Source organism: Pleurodeles waltl, chromosome 10, assembly GCF_031143425.1.
Source record: "Pleurodeles waltl isolate 20211129_DDA chromosome 10, aPleWal1.hap1.20221129, whole genome shotgun sequence".
NCBI lineage: Eukaryota > Metazoa > Chordata > Amphibia > Caudata > Salamandridae > Pleurodeles > Pleurodeles waltl.
Genome location: NC_090449.1, coordinates 258,216,994 through 258,237,643, shown reverse-complemented (window position 1 = coordinate 258,237,643; position 20,650 = coordinate 258,216,994). Strand labels below are relative to the sequence as shown.

Sequence of the window (20,650 nt, the reverse complement as noted above, 5' to 3'; positions counted from 1 at the left end):
GCTTCAATATGAATATAATCATGTGTCAATTGAAATAGTATTTCTCTCAAAGAACCCGTCCTTAGGCTTTGATACATCCATGTCTTAACCTACTCCTTCTCCGAAAAAGGTCTTTAGTCAAGTGTGTATGTATCCTCAATTAGGTTTCTGCGTGCCATTGTCCGTCGTGTGTAAATAGAAGTATCTCTACAATTATTAGACTGACATTTTCTGTTTTCTTTCTAGCCAGCAGTGATGATATGACCTTAACGAGCCCCAGTATGGATAATTCCAGTGCTGAACTTTTAACCGGGGGAGATTCACCTCTGAACAAAAGGATGACAGAGAACTTACTAGCAAGTCTATCCGAACATGAGCGAGAGGTGATTCTCAACGTACCAGCAGCACAAAATCCAGAGGATCTACGTATGTTTGCAAGGTGAGATCTGCCTTGATATTTAGAGGACAACCTTTTTTTTTATTATATATTTTTTTTAACAATTCCCTCTTTGTTAGTTGAATTGGTCATTTTCAAGTCCTTTTTTTTCTAAGGTGTTTGCAAGATCTTGTCGAGTGGCACAAAAGCAATTAGGGGTTCCTGGGCTCCAATTGTGAGAAACGGAGTTGTTTACCACTAATGCTCTAGGCTTATAGTATTAGCAAAATCCGAATGGATTGCCAAGTACTCATCTTTAGCACTTGCATTTATCTTGATAGTTAGGCAGAGCAGGCCAAAGCTTACACAAGGAGTTCTTGAGGGTTAGATATTCAGAAGACAGTAAAGTACAGTAATGTGACACAAAAGGTTACCACTTCAGTCAGTACTTTATTAGGGAAACAGAAAAGTACTTTAATATATATAAAACTAAATTGTGGACATGAAATGAGGATGATCAATAAAAAACAAGCTCTCATGTCTTTCCTAGCTAGAGGCCCATCCCAAACACTATTATAACACGTTTGTGCCACTTGCTATAGTTTCTGTGATTTTGGAGTCCATGCTCATGGTGCTCTTTGGGTGTGTTCACGTGCACCAGCCTGACATAGCAACCATTGGCCCAGATTTCTGATCAATGCCCATTTGATGTTCAATGAAGATGAGCGTACTCACACCCATAGGTTTTTAGAGTCTGCACTAGCACTTTCTCATAGACTTGCAACTCAAATAACTGGGTTTCACGGTTCTGCAAAGTTACTTGTTCAGAGGGTTAATATCCTCGCTTCAGCTCTTAAAATAATAAAATGTATACCGCTGTTTGCACAGCACTGATTTGCATTGTATTTACTGCTGTCAAGAGTTTTGTGTGGTGTCAGTCCATCTGTTGCAAAACATCTCAGGGCCAAATCAGAGCACACAACCCAATCAAAATAGCGTTGCTCGAATGTGAATTTACCATGAAAAAAGAACAGACAAGAGGCATTTGGCAAAACAGGAACAGCAGGTTTAATTAAACACTTCACCTTGGAGAAGAGATATAGAAACAAGGACTGAGGACTGTCTCAAAGTAGAATCGATCTGAACAATGTGAATCCGATTGTGCAGGGTCTCCTTCCTTCGGCTCCAGTCGAGTCCAAGGTACCAATCAGCTCCAATCTGGCTCGCCAAAATGCTCAAATGTGAATTTATCTTGAAAAAACAAATGACAAGAGGCATTTGGCAAAACGGGAACAGTTGGTTTAATTAAATACTGCGGCCTGTAGAACAGTTACAGAAACGAGGTCTGAAGACTGTCTTAAAATACATGCGATCTGAGCGGTATTTTATCCATTTCTCTGAGCATCATAAAACAATTTCAGCATTCCTTTTTAGGTAAAGAATGTGACCCATTGTCTTAGAGTCGTAAATAAGGTCCCTGATAGCAAATGCAGGTGGACCTCGACCTTGCTTGGACACAATGAGGGCCAGTGCATAACGTGTTGAGATGTCTGTCCTGAGGGGCGCATGATCACTGCGTGTTTCTGTGCGTGAGGGGCTCTGATTGGCTGAGTGTTCCTAACTTCATGTGGCATCTGACTTTATGGTGTTTTGGGAACATGTGCACCCCACCGGCGTATGATTTTTATTGGGGCCAATCTCCTGGGACTATTGTGGTGTTGCTGCGTCTCTCTGTGGGATTGATCTGAGTTTCCTGTTCGTGCATATGTCTGCCGGCTATGTGCTAACCCACTTGCAACCTGTCAATATATAACCTCAGACATAGGTCTCAGAGCCTGCCTGACCATGTATTTCTAAGTTGGGGTCGATGGAGAGTTCATGACGGGTGAATTTGATAACAGGGATGCAATTTCATTTTTAAATGTGAAAGTATCATGGTCCACATCAATAATGACTTTTTCAAAGAAAAAAGAAAGAAAGAGGGGTTCACAAAAAGGTGACTTAAAATGACCTTGTGTGAGACCAGGTCAATATTTCATTGAAGACACAGAAAGGAAAGACAACAGGGGAGTCAATTATACCCTAAGTGATGGTCATTATGTTTCAGCGTTTCAAGAATGCCAATTCAGGAGGCAAAGGCTTTCTTCGGGACACTCATCCCACCCCCAGATTGGGCAGATGGACAGACAAGCTGGTAGCAAAACATCTACCTATAAAGCCCATAATGGTGCTAATGCTTCTGTAAGACACATTCCACAACTGCATGTGATTTTATGTTTTCAGTGGATCAAATGTAGTTGTAGACTTTACCACACCAATTTACCACTAGGTACCACAGAACAGTAAAAGACCAACACTAGGTTGGGACGTAAAACACATTGGTTTCATTGGTCCGGTATCAGCCTTTTTTACTTTAAAGTAATATTCTTATATATGATGTATCACTACAAATGCTTTATAGGTGTGTGTTTTGTGCTATCAGCTCTTCTTTCTGTCCTGGAGATTTCCTTGACCACACCACGTGCTAGTATTGCAACTCCTGTCTGACATGGCGGATGTTTGGTGGGTTGCTCACAGAAGCATTGTAATGGAAATCTGCTCAACAGAATCCCTGCATCTCCTTTCCACAACTTGAAAGGCGCCGGCCTGAGTGCAGATGTAGAGTCTATGGTAGCGGGCGGTGCCATGGTCTAATAAGAAGTTTTAGAGTACCAGAATCAGAGTAAATTAGATTTTCTGATGTGCACAATATAGCAATAATGGTGTTTAAACTCTACCAATGTTTTGACTAGATTTAAAAATGTTTATCTTCAGAGCATAAAGTTAAGGTATCAACCTGTGAGGGTGGTGAATTCAGTTGTTTTCATTCATCTGCATGTATATTTCATATACTACGTTGGTCACTGATACAATGGTGTCAAAGAAAGGATATTTGGTAATTATCACCAAAAAGTCTTTGCGAAAAAGATCTTAATTCAGGAAATAATGTCAACTAATTTTGCAAGAGCAGTAGAGATGGACCTGGAAACAGATGTTTGTTAGCATTTTCAGGGAAACAAATATTATAGCATTTTTGTCCTTCGCTCACATCCCGTTGGATCCCCACTCCGCTCCTTAAGAACAAGGAGTCAGTGAATTTAAAAGGCATGAAGAGTAGGGACTGGACAGGGATGGCTTGTGGCAGTCTTTGACTGTCCTCTTTTTAACCCCTTATTCCCATCTCATGCATTCATACAAGATACCCCTCTGCTCTTGTTTCCGTGCGACCTACTTTGTAAAGGACGGTTACCTCATATCTTTGGGGCACAAAAGAAAAAGAAAATTAAACACTATTGCATGGACGGCACTTTTTTGTGGTGTCTTTCTTTCATCTTTTCTCCCCTACATTGATCAGTCAACAATCAATGGCATGAGTGAGTTGCTCTACATATAGTGTATACATTAACATGTATTCATTTTGGATATTACTAGGAGATGCTTCTATATTTCAACTAGTTGGTACTCAATTAAGCTTGATTTCGGGATAGGCTAAGTAAGCCCTCTTACCTTTATCCATGTATTGGTAGGTTACATTCAGATTAACTGATTAACATATTATACAATATATGGTGAGATTTGTTGCAGAAAAGCAGTAACATGTGAGTCCACAGTGCAAGCTGGTTTACAGAGTGTGAGTGCTAATATTAAGTGTGTCGTCAAAGCTCTCTGCAGCTGGATCTTAAAGGGAGCTGTGGCTGGATGGCATTCTATTTAGCCTCTTAAAGCCTGCTGACAGCAACACTGCACATTTCCTATCCATTGTGACTGACAGTAAAGATCCTTCACGCACTGGAAGAGATAGTGAAGCTCCTGGTACCATTCCAAGGATTGCTACACCTTTGTGACCATCTGAAAAACACTTCCAGGCTAAGTGCATTTTATGAGTCGTCACTCGGCACTCTTTCCCAAGACCTTATTGACGCTTCACCCTGGTCTCAGAAGACAGCAGAGATATCCCTTAGAAGGGAGCACTTCTCCACTTTGATGAGACCTGCTTTGAACCTAAATGGTCACAAGACTGGCAGCATTGCTAGAACAGCAGAGGACACTCCAGGACACAGGGGGAACCCTCTCATCGTTCCTTTACCCTCCTAATACCACAGTCAGAACAATATCTGTCTTTAAATAAATAAGAGGTGTGAGGGGAACAGAACACGAATACATATTTTTCTTTAACTGAAGACCACAGGCAAGAATCTCAAATAGAGCCAATCATTGTTTCCACCCATCAAAGGAGGCATTACTAGAAAGGTGAACCCTACCATGTCATTGCAGTAGGATCAGTGGCAGAGTAACAAGTTTGTTCATGAGTGTCACTTTATCATCAACGAATGGAAATTTTAGAGGACTACTCTCACTGATGTGGAGCAAGGTCCTTAATTTTTCCAGACAAGCTTCCTTTACAGAGGAATAGCTGAACTGTGACTTTAAGTTGCCATGATGACACTATTATCAGGTAGGCCGCAGCTTTGGCAGTTAGTCGGCTTACAGTTTACTTTTTCACTCTCTGGCACAAGATAGATTGTCACCAGATTCTACCCATTTCCCTGTGACTGATTAGATGTCGAGTCAGAGGGCCTTTTATATTGCCACCACCTGGCATCTGAAGGTATTGCTAGCCTTTTCAGTTGTTTTGAGACGATTTTTAAAGTTTACGCGTTTTTTCTCTCACGACGCCATAGCTATTTGGGAAGGGCCTGCCATAGAAAAGTAAGCATGCAGAGAAAGACCTTCTCTCCTGCAGTCTTCTCTGTCTGCCTAGTATTCATAAACCAGAGGACCGCTCGATCTGTCGAATAAATTCTAGGACAACCCAAAGGATTTAAAAGGCATCTATGCATAGGTACGGGATATTTTAGAGCCTCACAGCCTCCTCAAACTCTGATGCTGTGTCGCAGAAGAAAAAAGCTACACGCACTTCTGTTTGAACCCACTCTTTCTGACCTCTATGGAGCCTTTGAAAGAAAAAAACAAGAAAAAGAGAAAAATTAAACACTGTTTCTGTGATAAATTATTTTATGCTTCTGACACGGAGGCGCTTGACGACAAAGGAAGTGGCAACGGTCTCCATGATTATCTATACTGAAGCACTCAATGTCAGATCACTGGACATCGAATGGAAGGTCTTGTGAGGCCTGGGGTAACTGAAATTCTAAGCACACACCATCAAGTACTTTCCATTGGAATAGTCAATGTCAACTCAATCACCATAAAAAAATACACTTGTGGACGGTTCAAGAAGCAAGGGACACAGACTCAAGGTACTAAAGAGATTTGGCTTATTGTCTTTGTATTTGGATGCATAAAAGGAAGCCAGAATGTTCAGCATTCATTTGAGAGAGCATGGTGTTCTGGGATCTGGAGGTGAGCTTGGGAATGGTGTAGAAGGAAAATCTCTAACTTATAAACCGATGGTGAATGGGCACTGAATAAATGAACAGCCTTCCACTTGCTGGGAAACAGGATTGCAAAGAGTAAGCAGAAAACTATCAACCTAAGCTTTAGTTTCAGAAGTAACTAAGAGTCAACTGCCAAACCTGTGCACTCGGCGATAGCACTGTCGCTGCAGAGAGTTAAAGGTACAGTGCACTGTTTTCTCTCGATAGGGTGCTGCGCTGTCGATCTGGAGCATTCTTTATTCTAACAAAAAAGAAATGTAGAAAACATTTAAAGCCTCTTTTAGCTGTTATTCTTTTTTTACAGTTTATTTGTGTATCTTACTAAAGAAATAAACCATTCCATAATTTGAAATAGGCATACATAAAAAAGAAATGTTCTCTTAAAATAGTGTCCCTTGATGCTGGATGGGTCCAGACGTTTTCACCATATATGAGATCAATAAAGATTCCCACAGTGTAGTACTAGAATTACAGTAAGTAAAGTTTTCTTCTGCCCTTTCTGAAAAAAACCATCCCAAAATTTCTCAGAATCCTGCCTTTTCAATAAAAAGTATGGCTTCCAGCTTAAGCAAGGTCAATGCTATTTAGGATAGGTGCCAGACTGTCAAATAGCAGCATTTATTGTTTGTTTATTAGATCTCACTCACCTGTCATCACTTCTAACGGTAAGCTCCATGGAGGTAAAACCTGTCGGAAAGTGCCCATTTTTGACATGGTCACTCCCGCCCTTTGTGTGTGTATTTGCAAGTGTCTCACACTCCTCTCTTATAAGCCTAAGGCTGCTCGACCACACTACCCCCTAACAGAGCACCTTCGGGTGGCTAGAGCAATCCCCTCCCTGTCCACTAGTAAGGGAACCCCCTGGACTCTGTGCACGATATATCTCATTTCCATATATCATACAAACAGCCAGCTTCCTACACTGGTGGCAGCGGTGGGATTCAAGACTTTGACATTTGCTGTATCACCTGGTTAATAAGTGACTGCACAAAGGAATCCAAAATTGTCTTTAGGAAACATTTTTCCAATCTTTAGATTTTTCTAAATTGTTTAGAATTAGCTGTAGGGTCCTGTGTTAAGTCCCACAGTCCAAACTGTTTAGAATTTAAAACACTTTAGCTAAGTTAGGCCTTTTTAGAAACTCACTTAGATTTCTTTTTAAGTTTCTAATAAGGTCCCAAATTTGTTCAAACCATTACCCCTACTGCAGGCCTTCAAGCCAAAAGACAGGGTGTATTATATTACATGCGAGGAGCTGTCTGCATGGACAGATATGCCCCTGCTATGTGTTGATTCTTAGACATAGTGAATGAGCAGGGAAACCAAGTTAAGTACATGTGTTTGGACACTGGTCAATACGAGTTACCCAGCTACATGATGAAGCTACATGCCCAGCTTCACTGAAAACAGGGATGTTTGGTATCAAATATTTTGTATTAACAACCTTAATTGATGCCAACCGAGTAGGCCCCTTAGAGGTGCCCCTTGAAAACCTACCAAATACCCATGTGGGATTGACTAGTTTTAGCCGGCATGCCACCTTCAGACATGAGTGCGACCTCCTAGGGTGAGAGCCTGTGCTCTTGGGCGGTCAGTCACAATGCCTGCTCAGGGAGAGGGGCTTTACACACCCATCAAGATGACCTGCAAATCTGCATTCCAGGGCATGGGGCTTCAAAGAGGCACACCACCCTTGGTATGCATATCTGGCTTCACACACAGAAGTGATGCCGGCCTCCTGCCCCAGTGCTCCTGCCCCAGGGCTCCTTTGACACCTTGACAAGCAGGGATGTAGTATTCAGGGAGGTGTGTCCACCCTCTCATGTCAATCCCATCCCTACGTTGAGCTGCCTGATGTGGACACAACCTTTAGAAATCTGCCATCTTGGTGTTGGTATATTTACAAACTCTGGGAGAGGGTTATGCCCATTTCCCACAGGAAGTGGTCATATAGGGGGTGTAGTGGCCACAGGGATAAGTAACCCATTGGCTACTACCCTAATTTCCCTGGAATGCCCCTAAATGCAGTATTTAGGGGAGCCCCTGGAACTAAGAAAATCCGATTCCTGCTGATTTATGAAGGACGCTCAAGAGCCACAAAAGCAAAGCCCAAGGAAGAAGCACCTAACTTGGTCCCAACCCTACCAGCATGCCACTGTCCTCGACGATTTGTGCCCATGTTGATTCGTCCTGCAAGTTGCTGTGCCTTCAAAAACCCAGGAGGCCTGCCTGCCGTCAGCACAGATCCAGGAACTCCCATGGAGCAGCAGAGCTACTTCCCTGCATCTTGTAGGCATCCCAAGGCAAACTGCGAGGACTCCGAACCTCCATAAACCAGAGCCTGAGCTCACCACTGCACCTGTGCTGCACATCCTGAGTTGAAGTGGGCCACTGGTACCAGCATCATTCTTCAGCTCTTCAGAGACAGAGACCACCTTGGACTTGTCCACTGTGGACCCCAGACCTCGTCTGGAACCTCTGCACACAGGCCCCCTCCGGTGGAGAAAGCCCAACTCCTCAGAGCACCTCTGCACCTCTTTCCCCTGGCCTGTGGAGGAGAGGACTCAAGGTGTCCCTACGTCCCCGGACATCTCAAGAGTGGAGACCCCTTGTTGGTTTCCACTGACTGCATCCCCAGTCCTCACCTCCAGCATCTTTTCGACCGGGCTGATCCCCACTGAGTAACATTGGGCACCCAACACAGTACTACACCTCTGCACCCGGCTGCCCCAGTGCCACCTGGTGTGGCCTGCTGGTGTGGTCCTGGAGATTGGTCCCATAAATTGCAGTACTGTACCTATTTTGCATATTCTTCCTCCACAGGATAACATTGCAGCTCACAAAAATTGCATTGTTGACTTTTCAAAACTGTAAAGATTTTCCTTGCAAAATGTACATACCTTAACGAATTGATTTGGATGACAAAACAAATATATGTCACTTGTTATTTTTGTAAATTTGTTTGGATCTCCTTCTTGAGTCGTATGTCTCATTTATTGACTGTTTGCAAGTGTCTCACACTCCTCTCTGATAAGCCTAAGGCTGCTCAACCACACTACCCCTTAAAAGAACACCTTGGGATTGCTAGAGCAATCCCCTGTCCACTAGTAAGGGAACATCTGGACTCTTTGCACGATATATCTCATTTTGATATATCATATAAAAAGCCAGCTTCCTACAAAACCACATTTACATTTGTTGTTTGTTTGAGCAAATTGAAGGATTTTATTCTCATTTGCTTTAAATTCTATTGAAAGCCCACAAGTCAACTCATACCCCTATTATATCCACACTTTCCACTTTCAAAAGAGTTTTATTTCACTAAGATAGCCAGCTTCAATACAAAGAGAAACTACAAGCAAGTGCCAAATCAATTGTGGAAGCCGTTGTGTTATTTAAATAAGTTTGTGATTATAGCCACTGTGGCTTCACAGTCTTCCAAGGGCTATATGAACTGAGTCTTATGGTATCACTTCTGTTTGGAAATGCACACAGCTGTAGTGTTGCATGGTAAGACATTCATTATTTCTAGAAAGCATACAGTAAGTTTCATGTGGAGCTATGGGTAGGAAAAACATGTGCAGTGTTAGCAAGTGTTACTTGATTTTGAGAATGGGCACAGTTCCCCTGGCTAAGAATGTTTAAGCACTTATAACTCAATCACTTACTCATTAGTCCCCGCTCATCAGAGCTACACAACATCTCCGTCAGTCAGAAAACGACCAAGGCCCTCATTACAAGCCGGCTGTTAAATTGCAATATGTTTGGTAACTTGTATATTGGGATTACAGATATTGTGTCCTGCCGATATTTATCAGTGGAAAAAAGCCTGGTAAACACCAAGACACGTGGATTTTGTTGCAGCACACACCAAAATCAGCATAGTTTTTCCCATTATCAGAAGGAAAGCCATAACTGTGTTGTATGTATTGCACCAGACATTATTGGGTGTGATAAATATTGCACCAATTACTGGCCAACTCTTAACGAGAGTCCAAGTGTCTTAGCAGGCTGATGAATCACTTGTTTACTAAGACATGGCATTCAGATTCTGTTTTACCAGAAAGCCCATTTGAACTCACAATGCACTTTGATTAAAGTGAATTCTCATCTGTTTATGTTTTTAGTCTCCAGAAACTCAACTGCATGTTAAACCTAGCTGTTAATGGCATATTGGGGTCTCTAGGTGGGATTCAAGCCCACAATGTAGAAAGAATTACATCATAGCACTTGCTCCAGGATATTGATCTTCAAGCTACTTGCTCTGACTATCCAAATGTTGATTTCTTCTGACATTTGTGAATGTTTACAGTGTCTCAAGCAGTCTGAATGATTTCATTACTTACTGGTAATTCTCATGACTCCAAATACCCTGTTTCTCATACCAGTATTTACACGTATGAGATGTTCCACCTCTGCTTAGACCCACGCGCCCTAGCCATAACCAATCAAAAAGATTTTTGTGCAACCCTCTCCCCCCATAACTCCACCCTCTCCAATCACCCTTTTCCAGATCTGGGTATAAAGGGGCATGGAGCCCAGAAGACATCCACAAGCCAAAGAAACCAAGGGAACAGGTTGTGATTGGGGAAGGAAGGGGAAGAGTGGGACATAAGTATTGGTACGAGAAACAGGGTATTCATAGTAATGAGGATTACCTATTTCTCGTCCCAACAGTTACACGTATGAGGATATACCAAAGCAAGCTCTGAACAACCTGATCTCCACAAAACAGATGCTGCAAACTTCGGATACTGCAGAAACAAAATGTATTGCAAACCAGAAGGCATCATATAGGAGACCAAGATGATCAATGAGTAACAAAAGCCAAAACTTGAGACCCAAAGGGTAAGGATTCTCTAACATCCAACCTGTAATGGGACACAAAGGTAGAGGGAGTAGCCCAAGTAGCAGCCTGACAAATGTCCAACCAAGAAAACCCTAGAGCCTCTGCCCAGGTAGGTACCATGCCCCGTGTAGAACGACCCTGCACACCCTCCAGTAAAGACATTCTGAGAGGCATAAGCCAAGGAAATAAAAGAGAAAATCCAGCGACTCGAAGTGGGTGTAGAAGCTTTCCGGCCAAGACGAAGCACACCAAAGTTCACAAAGAGGGCCACACGTTGATGAATATCCCTGGTGTGAGAGAGATAGGTGGACACAGCCCACAAAACACCCAAACGGTGCAAGGCAACCTTCCCTCGAGTAGCAAGATCTGGAAGAAAGAAGGCAGCGTTATCTCCTGGTGACGATGAAAGGAGAAGACAACTTTGGGAAGGAAGCTAGTACCCAAGCGAAGAAGCAGCTGGTCAGAAAACACCTGTAAATAGGGAGGCCGGATTGACAAAGGCCTCAGCTCACCTAACCTCCGGGGGGAAATGATGGCCACCAGAAAGAAAGTTTTCAATGAAAGAAACGTCAAATCCACAATGTCCAAAGGTGCAAATGGAGGAGATTGAAGAGCCCTGAGAACCAGAGGCAAGTCCCAAAGAGGAACGACAGGGTGAACCTGAGGCTTCAGTAAAGAAAAACTCCTAAGGAGATGGGAACCCAAAGGAAGGGGCTCAGGCAAACCAAAAGGCAAGCAAAAAGGCCGAATGGCAGGTCATTGGACCCTTAAGGTGGAAACAGCCAAACCCTTCTGGAAACCATCCTGATGGAATTGAAGGACCGAAGAGGCAGGACAAGAAACCGGGTCTAAAGAATAACCCATAGACCACTGGACAAAGGAAGACTAATGATGGGGTAAGCCTTCCTGGGGAACATTTCCAAGAGTTCTGAATGGTAGCAGTGACAGGAGCGGAAAGACCATGTGACATCAAACCCCTCCTCTCAAGGGCCAAACCGTCAGACACATCTGGCAGCAAGTGGATGGGGGAAGAATGGGTGTCCGAAGAGGACATAGATGGATTGGGAGAATCCACTCTGGTGCAGCTGACATCAGACGCAACAGAGGAAACCAACTCATCTGAGTCCAAAAGTATGCCACCAGAATGAGGGAAACTGACTCCCTCCGGAGCCTGGCCAAGAGCAGAGGAAGAAGACGGAAGGGAGGAAAGGCATACAGAAGCAGCTGTGGCAAAGTGTGGAACAAAGCATTGATTCCCCAACAATCCTGTTCTGGGGATCAGAACAAAAATAGGGGAAGGAGGTAATTGGCCGTGGATGCTAACAGGTCGACATGAGGAGTGCCAAAACGGTGTAAATCTGGATGAAAATATCTGGGGCCAGACAGAATTCTAGGAAAGAAGGAAAAACGTGGCTGAGCCTCTCTGCCTGAATATTGTCCCTCCCCCGAATATAGGTTGGTGAGAAGGAGAGAAGGTGAGACTCTGCCCAACTCCCTACCTGAAATGCAGGAGAGGCCAGTGCCTGAGAACCCGTCCCGGACTGCCTGTTAATTTAGGACTTGGCTACAGTGTTCTCTGTCCGCACCAGCACCACCTGGCCCTGCAGTAAGAGAGAAAAATGATGTAGCAGAGCCAGCAAGACTGCCTTCAGTTCCCTCCAATTGGAGGAGAGCTTGCTCTCCTGAGGAGGCACCCATCCCTGATCGGAAAGGGTGCCCAGAGTCGCCCCCAGCCCAGCATGCTGGCGTCCGTGGTAACCACCTTGGGCCTGAACGGAACGGAAAGGGTGCCCAGAGTTGCCCCCCAACCCATCCTGCTGGCATCCGTGGTAACCACGTAGAGCCTGGGAGAGGTAGCCAGGCTGAAGGGGAGGATCCAGAACTGCCAGTGGACACCTCCCACACAAAAGCATAGGAACTGCTGATGGGACAGAGCTATAGGAATGTGTAGGTAAGCATCCCTCAAGTCCAAGGAGACCAGCCATTTGCCCTGGCGAAAAAGGGGAATAATGCACTGTAGAGTGTCCATCTTGAAGTGGGGTTTCCTCAAAAACAGATTCAAATGTCTGAGATTGAAAATGGGCCTGACCTTCCCTGCAGGTTTTGGGACTAGGAAGACCGGAATGTAGCACTGCCTTCCCACGCTGCCCCACCGGCCTAGGTACCACAGCCCTCTTTCTGACAAGGTCTGCAATCTTTTAGGACAGTACAGGAGGATCGGGCAGAAGGCCAAAGAGTCTACGGTGCCTGTAGGGGGAGGTCTGGAAACAAAGTCGAGGAAGTGACCATCTGAAATGATCTGTAGAACCCAGGCGTCCCAAGCATGCCTAAGTCAGGTGGGAAGAAAAAAGGCCAGATGACCCTCCCCAACCAGGAGGGAGGAATAGTCAGGAACGCATCCCGTCTTTAGGAGTAGGGGGAGGCTGAGGCTTAGAAAAGGAGCAAGCAGGAAAGGATGCAGTTCTCTCTGGTCTGGACTGCAACCGCCCAGAGAAACCCCTCGTTTCAGGATTCCGCCATTCACGAAGGAGAACATCCAACACCTCTCTGTTGACAGCCAAACAAGTTGGGCTTCGGGAATGAAACTGCTGAAAAAGGCCCGAGCTTGGGTCAGGAATGTCATCCTCCGTAGGGATACTGAGGTTTTCCCCAAGATATCTGACCAATGCCCTCAAATCAGACTTCTGAAGGAACATAGACCGGTGCACAGCCTCAGCCATCGGAGACACAATGTCCTACTCTGGCGAATGCCAGGAAGAAGAGAGAGAAGACACCATCAAAGAGGAAACTGAAGTAAGAGAAGAGGGAGAGTAGTGAGAGCCACCTAAGACTGCAAAAAAAGCCTGAGAGAGGGAGGACAGCAATACCTGGAATTGCTCATCTGAAATACCTATACCCTGAGATGACCCAGGAAGATTATCTGCAGACCTGTGGTGTTACCTCCCATCCAGAGAGGCACTGGAGCAATGAGGGCGCTTATCTGCTTGCTTCCAGGGTTCCATTATGAACTGCCACCAAGAATCAGCAGGACACAAAAATAAAGGGAAGAAAGACTCCTTAGTAGGCCACAACAAGGCTGGAACCAAATCATGTTAATTTATATAATTTAATACATTGTTTTTATACAAGTACACTGCGTAAATAAACCAGAGGTGGCCAAGCCCAAGAAATTAGGGTCACAGCCCATGAAGGGAGCCTCCAAAACTATAGCCACAGGCAGAAAAGGCATACAGCAACGGAACCACCCAAACAAGCCCAGGAGGTGAAGTAACGACCCCCCGTCACACAGGGGAGCCAGCCGGACAGCGAGACAAGTGGTAGACCAGCCCAAACACCATGAACGGCGCACGTACACAGCCCGCAGCAGCAACGGGCGTTTTGTAATCCTGCCGCCCAATATACCGCGATCAGCGGAAGGAGACAAACAGCGTCTCAACCACGGCGTGCGCAGACAGAAGGAAGCGCACGGTGGAAAAAGAAAGCAAATACCGCCGCAGCCCCAAGGTCCCAGGCAAGGAGGACACGTGACGCCGAGGGAATACCAAGCAGGTAAGCAAAATATCCCAAGGGCATAAAAGGAAGCAAGCTCACCCCATGACAGTCCAGCCAGCCCAAGTACGGGTGAAAAGGCCAAGAGAACCACAACCCTATGCACAGTGCCCAGCACAGCACCCAAAAAGGGAAGCAAACAATAAAGCAAAACAGCCAATCACAAGAGGCCGGCCTCCCAGGGCTTACCTTTTGACTGGAAACAGCAGGAGCAGAAGGAAAAAAACAGGATGTCTTCTGGGCTCCATGCCCCTTTTTATACCCAGATCTGGTAAAGGGTGATTGGAGAGGAGTGGTTGGCAGGGCTTTGTACAAAAATCTTTTGATTGGTTATGGCTAGGACACGTGGGTCTGAGCTACGGTGGAACACCTCATATGTGTAAGTATTGGTACGAGAAATAGGGGTGAAGAGGTAATCTGTGATGTTAGCACTACATAAACCACCAAGGTGAGCCAAACTCATTTAAGTCGGTAGTTCCAGTTTTCCTCTATTAGGTTATGAACCCCTATGTTGTATGTTTTTCATGGGAAGGAAATTGTCAGTCTGGGGATGTGTGATGCCATGGTACCCCTAGTAGGACTGGTCTACAGGATGATCGACTCATTTGCAAGTAGTGTAAGAAACCCCTGCACGGGGCCACCCAATCAGGGGGGCCTGCTTATGGCGCGGTGCCGGCCAGACGTGGGGGGTTGGTCTGGAAACAACAGGCTCCCCGGCCCCCACCATCAAGATAAACACAGCCGGTTGGCTGTGAAGGGGCCCGCAGCCCCGGAAACACTGTTTAGCGGCCCCGGAATCGCTCTTCGCACTTCCAAGTTCGTGCATGAAAATTATATCACGCGGCTGGCCTTATAAGGCAGTCGCGATTGGCTAGCGCGTCTTTCTTGCGCTCACTGATAGGATCAGGGAGCCCCAGTGGTCACAGCAGGAAGTTGGGCTATTTTACTTACTTTTCTTTTGTTTGGGCTATTTTTCTTTCTTGGTCTGCTGTTGGGCTCCTTTTGGGCTGTTTTGGGGCTACTTTTTTCCTTTTTCTTTCTTTGGCAATTTTTAACATTTTTAATTAATTTAGTTTGGTGCTCCAGTTTGCAGGTTGCTTTCTACCGCATCGGAAGGGAGAAGAGGATGACGCGAGTGGCCCAGCAAGCCTCACGGAGGGCTGTACGGGTTTGAGCTTAGCTCACCTGACCCGAGTTACTCTTGGTGGCGGCTCCTGTGGGGTTCCTTGGCTACTGGTTGAGCTCCTTGAGGCCCTGATGCTTAGGATGAACGCTATGGACCAGGCCAAAGCATCCTTGAAGGCACAGACTTCTTCTTCAGGGGCGGGAGCGCCATCTAGCGAGGCGATCCCCCAGCTCGGAAGTGTGTGCGGGGACAGAGGAAGGGTAAAGGCCCTGGGGGGAGGTGGGCGGCGGCCACCCCTGCGCAGGTTGGGAATGGTATCAATCTAGATTCAACGCAGCCTGAGGTTAGTGCATCACCAGTAGTAGATGCAGGGCACGCTGGAAGTGGGGGCCAGAGTCCGGTGCCAGCGCAGACTGCCGGCGTTGTGTTCCCTACAACAAACACATTTGCGGGTAAAGACACTGGGGAGGCCAGTCAGGGGGATCTTGTGGGCCATTTGACGTCCGTATTGCCATGGTTGTCTGAGATGTGGTTGCTGTCCATCAATTTAGTGGGGGGGCCCATTGTCTAGGGCTAATGAGGGAGACGTTAGGGAAAAGGCGTGACAGCTGATTTTCAGGTTGGGCACTGCAAAGGTTGCCCAGGTGTCTCAAGAAAAAGGGAAAGAGTCAAATACCAGTGGGGGGTGGGGTGCAGGGGGCCAGCTCCTTCTCCCCAACCCTTACAGGGGGGACCAGGTGCCTACTGATGCGTTGTTCGCGGCACAGCCGGTTACTTCTGCGTCGGGCGCGCCCTCAACCCAGGCAGTTAATCCCCCAGCGATGGTGACCTCTACAGCAACGACTTCGGTGGCCCGGGAAACTGCAAGTTCAGGTACTGGTCACCCTTCCCCCCCTTACGGCCTTGGGGGATATTTTCTCAGAACATGAACAGTTAGGTCTACATGTACCGGTTGAGGTGAGGGAGGAGATTTGGAAGGGGTCGTACATCGATATCTTCAGTTTGCTGGTTGAGAAAGCTGAGAATGAGGATGTGCGGCGTTGCAAAGAGTGCGCACATTCGAGAGATTGTGGACATGGGCCACAAAGAAGGAGAGTGGAGGAGTCTTTGTCCAACTGGATTAGAGCATTATCCATTTATCAGGCGATTCTAGCTGAATGTTTCAATGACTTAGGTGCCCAGTTATCTTCCTATCAGAACAGGATTGTGGGGGCACATGACGAATATGGTGGCACGGCATGGAAAGAATATGATAAGGAATTCAGGAGAATTAAGGCCTCCCACCCAGAATTCAAGTGTTTTAAAAAATCAAGAGATAAAGGGGCTAAGAAACAGGATTGATGATTTGGGGTGCGCGAGTCGAACGGTATCTTTTGCTAAGGCTTCGTCCCCCGTTAATCTTTTGGCTATGGTCCCTTGGCTTAACGTTTACCCTAACCAAGAATCTGCACAGGTGTTGTATTTGGGCTTTAAGGACGGTTTCAGGATACCAGCTCAGTACCATGTTGGCTCGCCCCATTGTAAGAACCAGCTGTCTTTGCGTTCCAACCCCGGTGTGGCAAGTAGAGAGATCAAGAAGGAACTGGATTTGGGGCGGGTGGCGGGCCCTTTGATGAAATTCCCATGCAGGGCTTTGTTTGTTCTTCTTTAGGGGTAGTCCCCAAGAAAGAGCCAGGGGAGTTCAGACTGATTCACAATCTGACCGCTACAAAGGGACAGTCGGTAAATGAGGCCATTGATGGGGCATTGTGTTCGGTTAGGTATGCTTCTTTGGATCAGGCAATTCAAATGCTGCAGCAGCTGGGGCCTGGAGCTTTGATGGTGAAATCGGACATTGAATCTGCGTTTCGGTTGTTGCCAGTGCAACCCGAGGACTTCCGCTTGTTTGGTTTCCAGTGGGAAGGACAGTATTACTTTGATAGGTGTATGCCTATGGGCTGCTCTGTGTCATGTGCCTATTTTGAGAAATTTCGTAACTTCTTGGTGTGGGTATTTAGGGTCAGGGCGTGGCACAGGTGGGTTTTACACTACTTGGATGATTTCCTCTTTCTGGGGCCCGCTGGATCCAATCACTGTGCTGGTGCGTTGGACGTATTTAAAAAACTCTTGAAGGAATTTGGGGTTCCTCTTGCTGAAGGAAAGACAGTGGGTCCCTGCTCCACGACTGAATTCCTAGGGATAGAGTTGGATTCAGTGGCAGGTGTGTCCACATTGCCTTGGGAGGAAATGGTGTCCTTTTCACATGCGTTGCGGTCTTGCCTAAGGGCGCAGAAGGTGACGCTCCATCAGTTGCAATGCTTGGTTGGGCAGCTCAACTTTGCGCTGCGAATCATACCCATGGGGCGCCCCTTTTCTAGGTCAATTGCCCAAGCCATGTCAGGGTTAAAAGTCGAGCATCATCACACCAGGCCTTCCAATGAGGTAAAACAAGATATGAGGATGTGGGAAACCTTTCTGTGTGACTTTAATGGCACAGTGGTGTGGCCTAGTCCGCCGAGGTCCAATGAGGAATTGGGACTTTTTACTGATGCAGCTGGGAGCATAGGCTTTGGGGCTATATTTGGTACAGCATGGTCCGCTCAGCGATGGCCCTTAGACTGGGTCTAGGAGGGCCTAGTGGCCAATATTGGTTTCCTGGAGCTGTTCCCAATTTTAGTGGCTTTGTCTATTTGGCCGGAGGGATTTCATAATCAGTCAGTGATTTTCTGGTCTGATAATATGTCTGTTGTTGAGTGCATTAACCAGCAAGCAGCTAAGTGCAAGATGATCCTAAGGCTGCTGAAACAGATAGTATTATTGTGTTTAAGGTTGAATGTGACCTTCAGAGCGAAGCACGTACCTGAAGTGTTGAATAACACTGCTGACGCATTCTCCAGTTTTAAGGTGCAGGTTTTCAGGTCTCACCTCCCTAGAGCGGAGGAGTTCCCAACGCCCTTTCCAGAGCATCTGTGGCGAATTGGTGCCAAAGAATACCGGACCTCATGGCAGCCACTTTAGCACCCAGGATGCAGAAGGCTTACCAGGGAGCATTTGCAGCATATGTTGATTTCAGGGGTGGGGTGGTATCGCCAACGTGTTTTGATACAGCTTCGATCTTGCCATTTTTAGAGGTTTTGAGGGCTGAAAGGAGGTCAATTGCGTGCGCCAGGTGTTACTCTGCTGCTATTTCTTTCTTCGCGCAACTAGGGGGGCTGTCCGATGGGACAAAATCATTTTTGGCAAAAAGGGCCCTTCGGGGATGGCAGTGCATTCAAGGCTCTAAGCCGGACACTCGGTGGCCCATTGATGTGACAAAGTTGGGGGCCTTGCTAGTCGTGTTGGATCGTGTTTGTACTTCTCCCTGGGAGGTCGCCTTATTTGAGTCAGCCTTTACCCTTGCCTTTTGTGGAGCTTTTAGATTGGGTGAACTGGTCGCGCGCTACAAAAGGGACACCTCGGAGAGTCTGCAGTTGGCGAGGATTCATTGGACGGATGGGTCTGGGTGTCTGGTGATTACTGTTCCCCGCTCTAAGACGGATCAAGATGGAAAGGGGGGCCACATTCTATTGCATAGAGCCCCGGATAATGCATGTTGTCCTATAGGGAACTTGAAAGCCTTCCTAGCACTGTGTGCTCCAGGGGCGACGGGTGCGGTTCTAGTGCTTGCGGACGGCACGGCACTTACTAGGTACCAATTCTGACAGATACTCAAGCGTTCCCTTCTGGAAGCGGGTTTGGATGCCTCAGATTTTGCCACTCACTCCTTTAGGATAGGGGTAGCCACAGCGGCTATGGCAATGGGTTTCCCAGGAGCAGCGGTTAAGAGAATTGGAAGGTGGTCATCGGATTGCTACAAGCGATATGTGAGGCTGCATATGCTGTGAGTTCATGTCCTTGACTGCTCTCTTTCTTTGTACTCTTTGCAGACACCCGCCGCAAGTATTTGACGGTTTCAAAAACTCCGGTGCATGCAGGAGTTGCGGGTATCATCACGGTTTGGGTAATCGGACACTCCCATGTCCGACGTGCAGGTGAACTATTTGCAAGGAGTGCCTTTGCGTCACGCACATCAGAGGCTGGTTTCGGCATCTCTTTCTTTGGCCGAGGTGTGCTGCGGCTCACTCAATTAAGGACATTCCTGGATTCAATGCCCCCTTTAGGCTACTCGTCACCGGACATCATTGTGCTGCACCTTGGGGGTAATGAATTGGTTGCGCTAGGACGGCGGCAGCTGTTTGAGCTGGTAATATCCGAAATTGGTTGGTTGGCAAAGAAATTTCCTCAGGCTGCCCTTGTGTGGTCGAACATGATTCCTTGTTCTTTCTGAAAGGGCGGGATCTCAGTGAAAGCCCTCAGTGACTCAGTAAGAAGAATTATTAGCAAATTGGCCAAGTTGTTCCGGTCTCCAAAGTTGGCTGTGATCTCCCATGGCTGCATTAAGGAGACAGGTTTTTTCTGCAGGACGGAGTTAATCTTTCATGAGTAGGCTATGAAATGTTTTTAGAGAATATACTCGCCTGGCTCTCCCAGCTTATGTGACCTTTTCATGGGGAGGGGGGAGCCACATCGTCGGGCAACGATGTCGGCCTGTGGCGAGGTGAGATCATGACTGGGAATATAAATGGGTACCTTCTTATTACAAAATTGGATGACAAGCTAATTGGACCCTCCAAGGGGTGTTGGCTGGGAAGTGTGGACGACACACAAAGGTGCGGGGGTTGCGAACGGTCACTGGCATCTGGCCCCTAGGACCAACCACCCACGCATGCGCAGAAGGTCTGAAGCGAGCATTAGCCCTTGGGGGGGGTGGAGTCTCAGAGTGGTGGGGCGCCCGAGGTAGGTATCCTAGCGGGCAGCCGGGCCCCCTCCACAGCAATCCAGTCTAGAAGGTATGAGAACACCCTGATGGAGATCCTACCCCTGGGATTTGTAGCATAAGGAGGGGTAGAGTTTGGGGTATGGTATGGGAAAACAGTCATGATCTCTTTCACAGCCACCAACATTGGGTACACAGGAACAAATGGTTTTAGTCAGTGACAGGAATGTGGATGTATTAGCGTACTCTGTTAAGGCTAGGCATCCCTTAAACTCTGTAAATACTTTGTGAACAGGATTGTGGTTACTGCGTTCAATTTTTGATTATGATTAACAATATTTGGTAAATAAAATACAGCTACGACCCCTAATCCCAAAGTGAAGTGCATCTAAGGTTTTAATTCAAGCTTATGCGGAGGTGGGGGGGTGAGTGGTGTTTGGTGGTAGGAGGCCTCGGCGAAACCCGGCCATATAATACTTTCAGAATTATTTTTAGAAATGTATGCATCGCTAGTTGAGCTTACCTTCCGAACTTCCCT

General features: G+C 46.5%; 1 protein-coding gene across 3 annotated transcripts in view; it reads left to right on the top strand.

The window, feature by feature from the left end:
- Positions 1-20,650, top strand: part of NPRL3 (NPR3 like, GATOR1 complex subunit) — a 334,166-nt gene that overhangs the window by 298,588 nt on the left and 14,928 nt on the right. For all 3 annotated transcript variants that reach the window (XM_069210380.1, XM_069210379.1, XM_069210381.1), the window contains one exon: positions 226-418. In XM_069210380.1, coding sequence (XP_069066481.1) covers positions 226-418 — 193 coding nt within the window. The remainder of the gene's footprint in view (positions 1-225; positions 419-20,650) is intronic.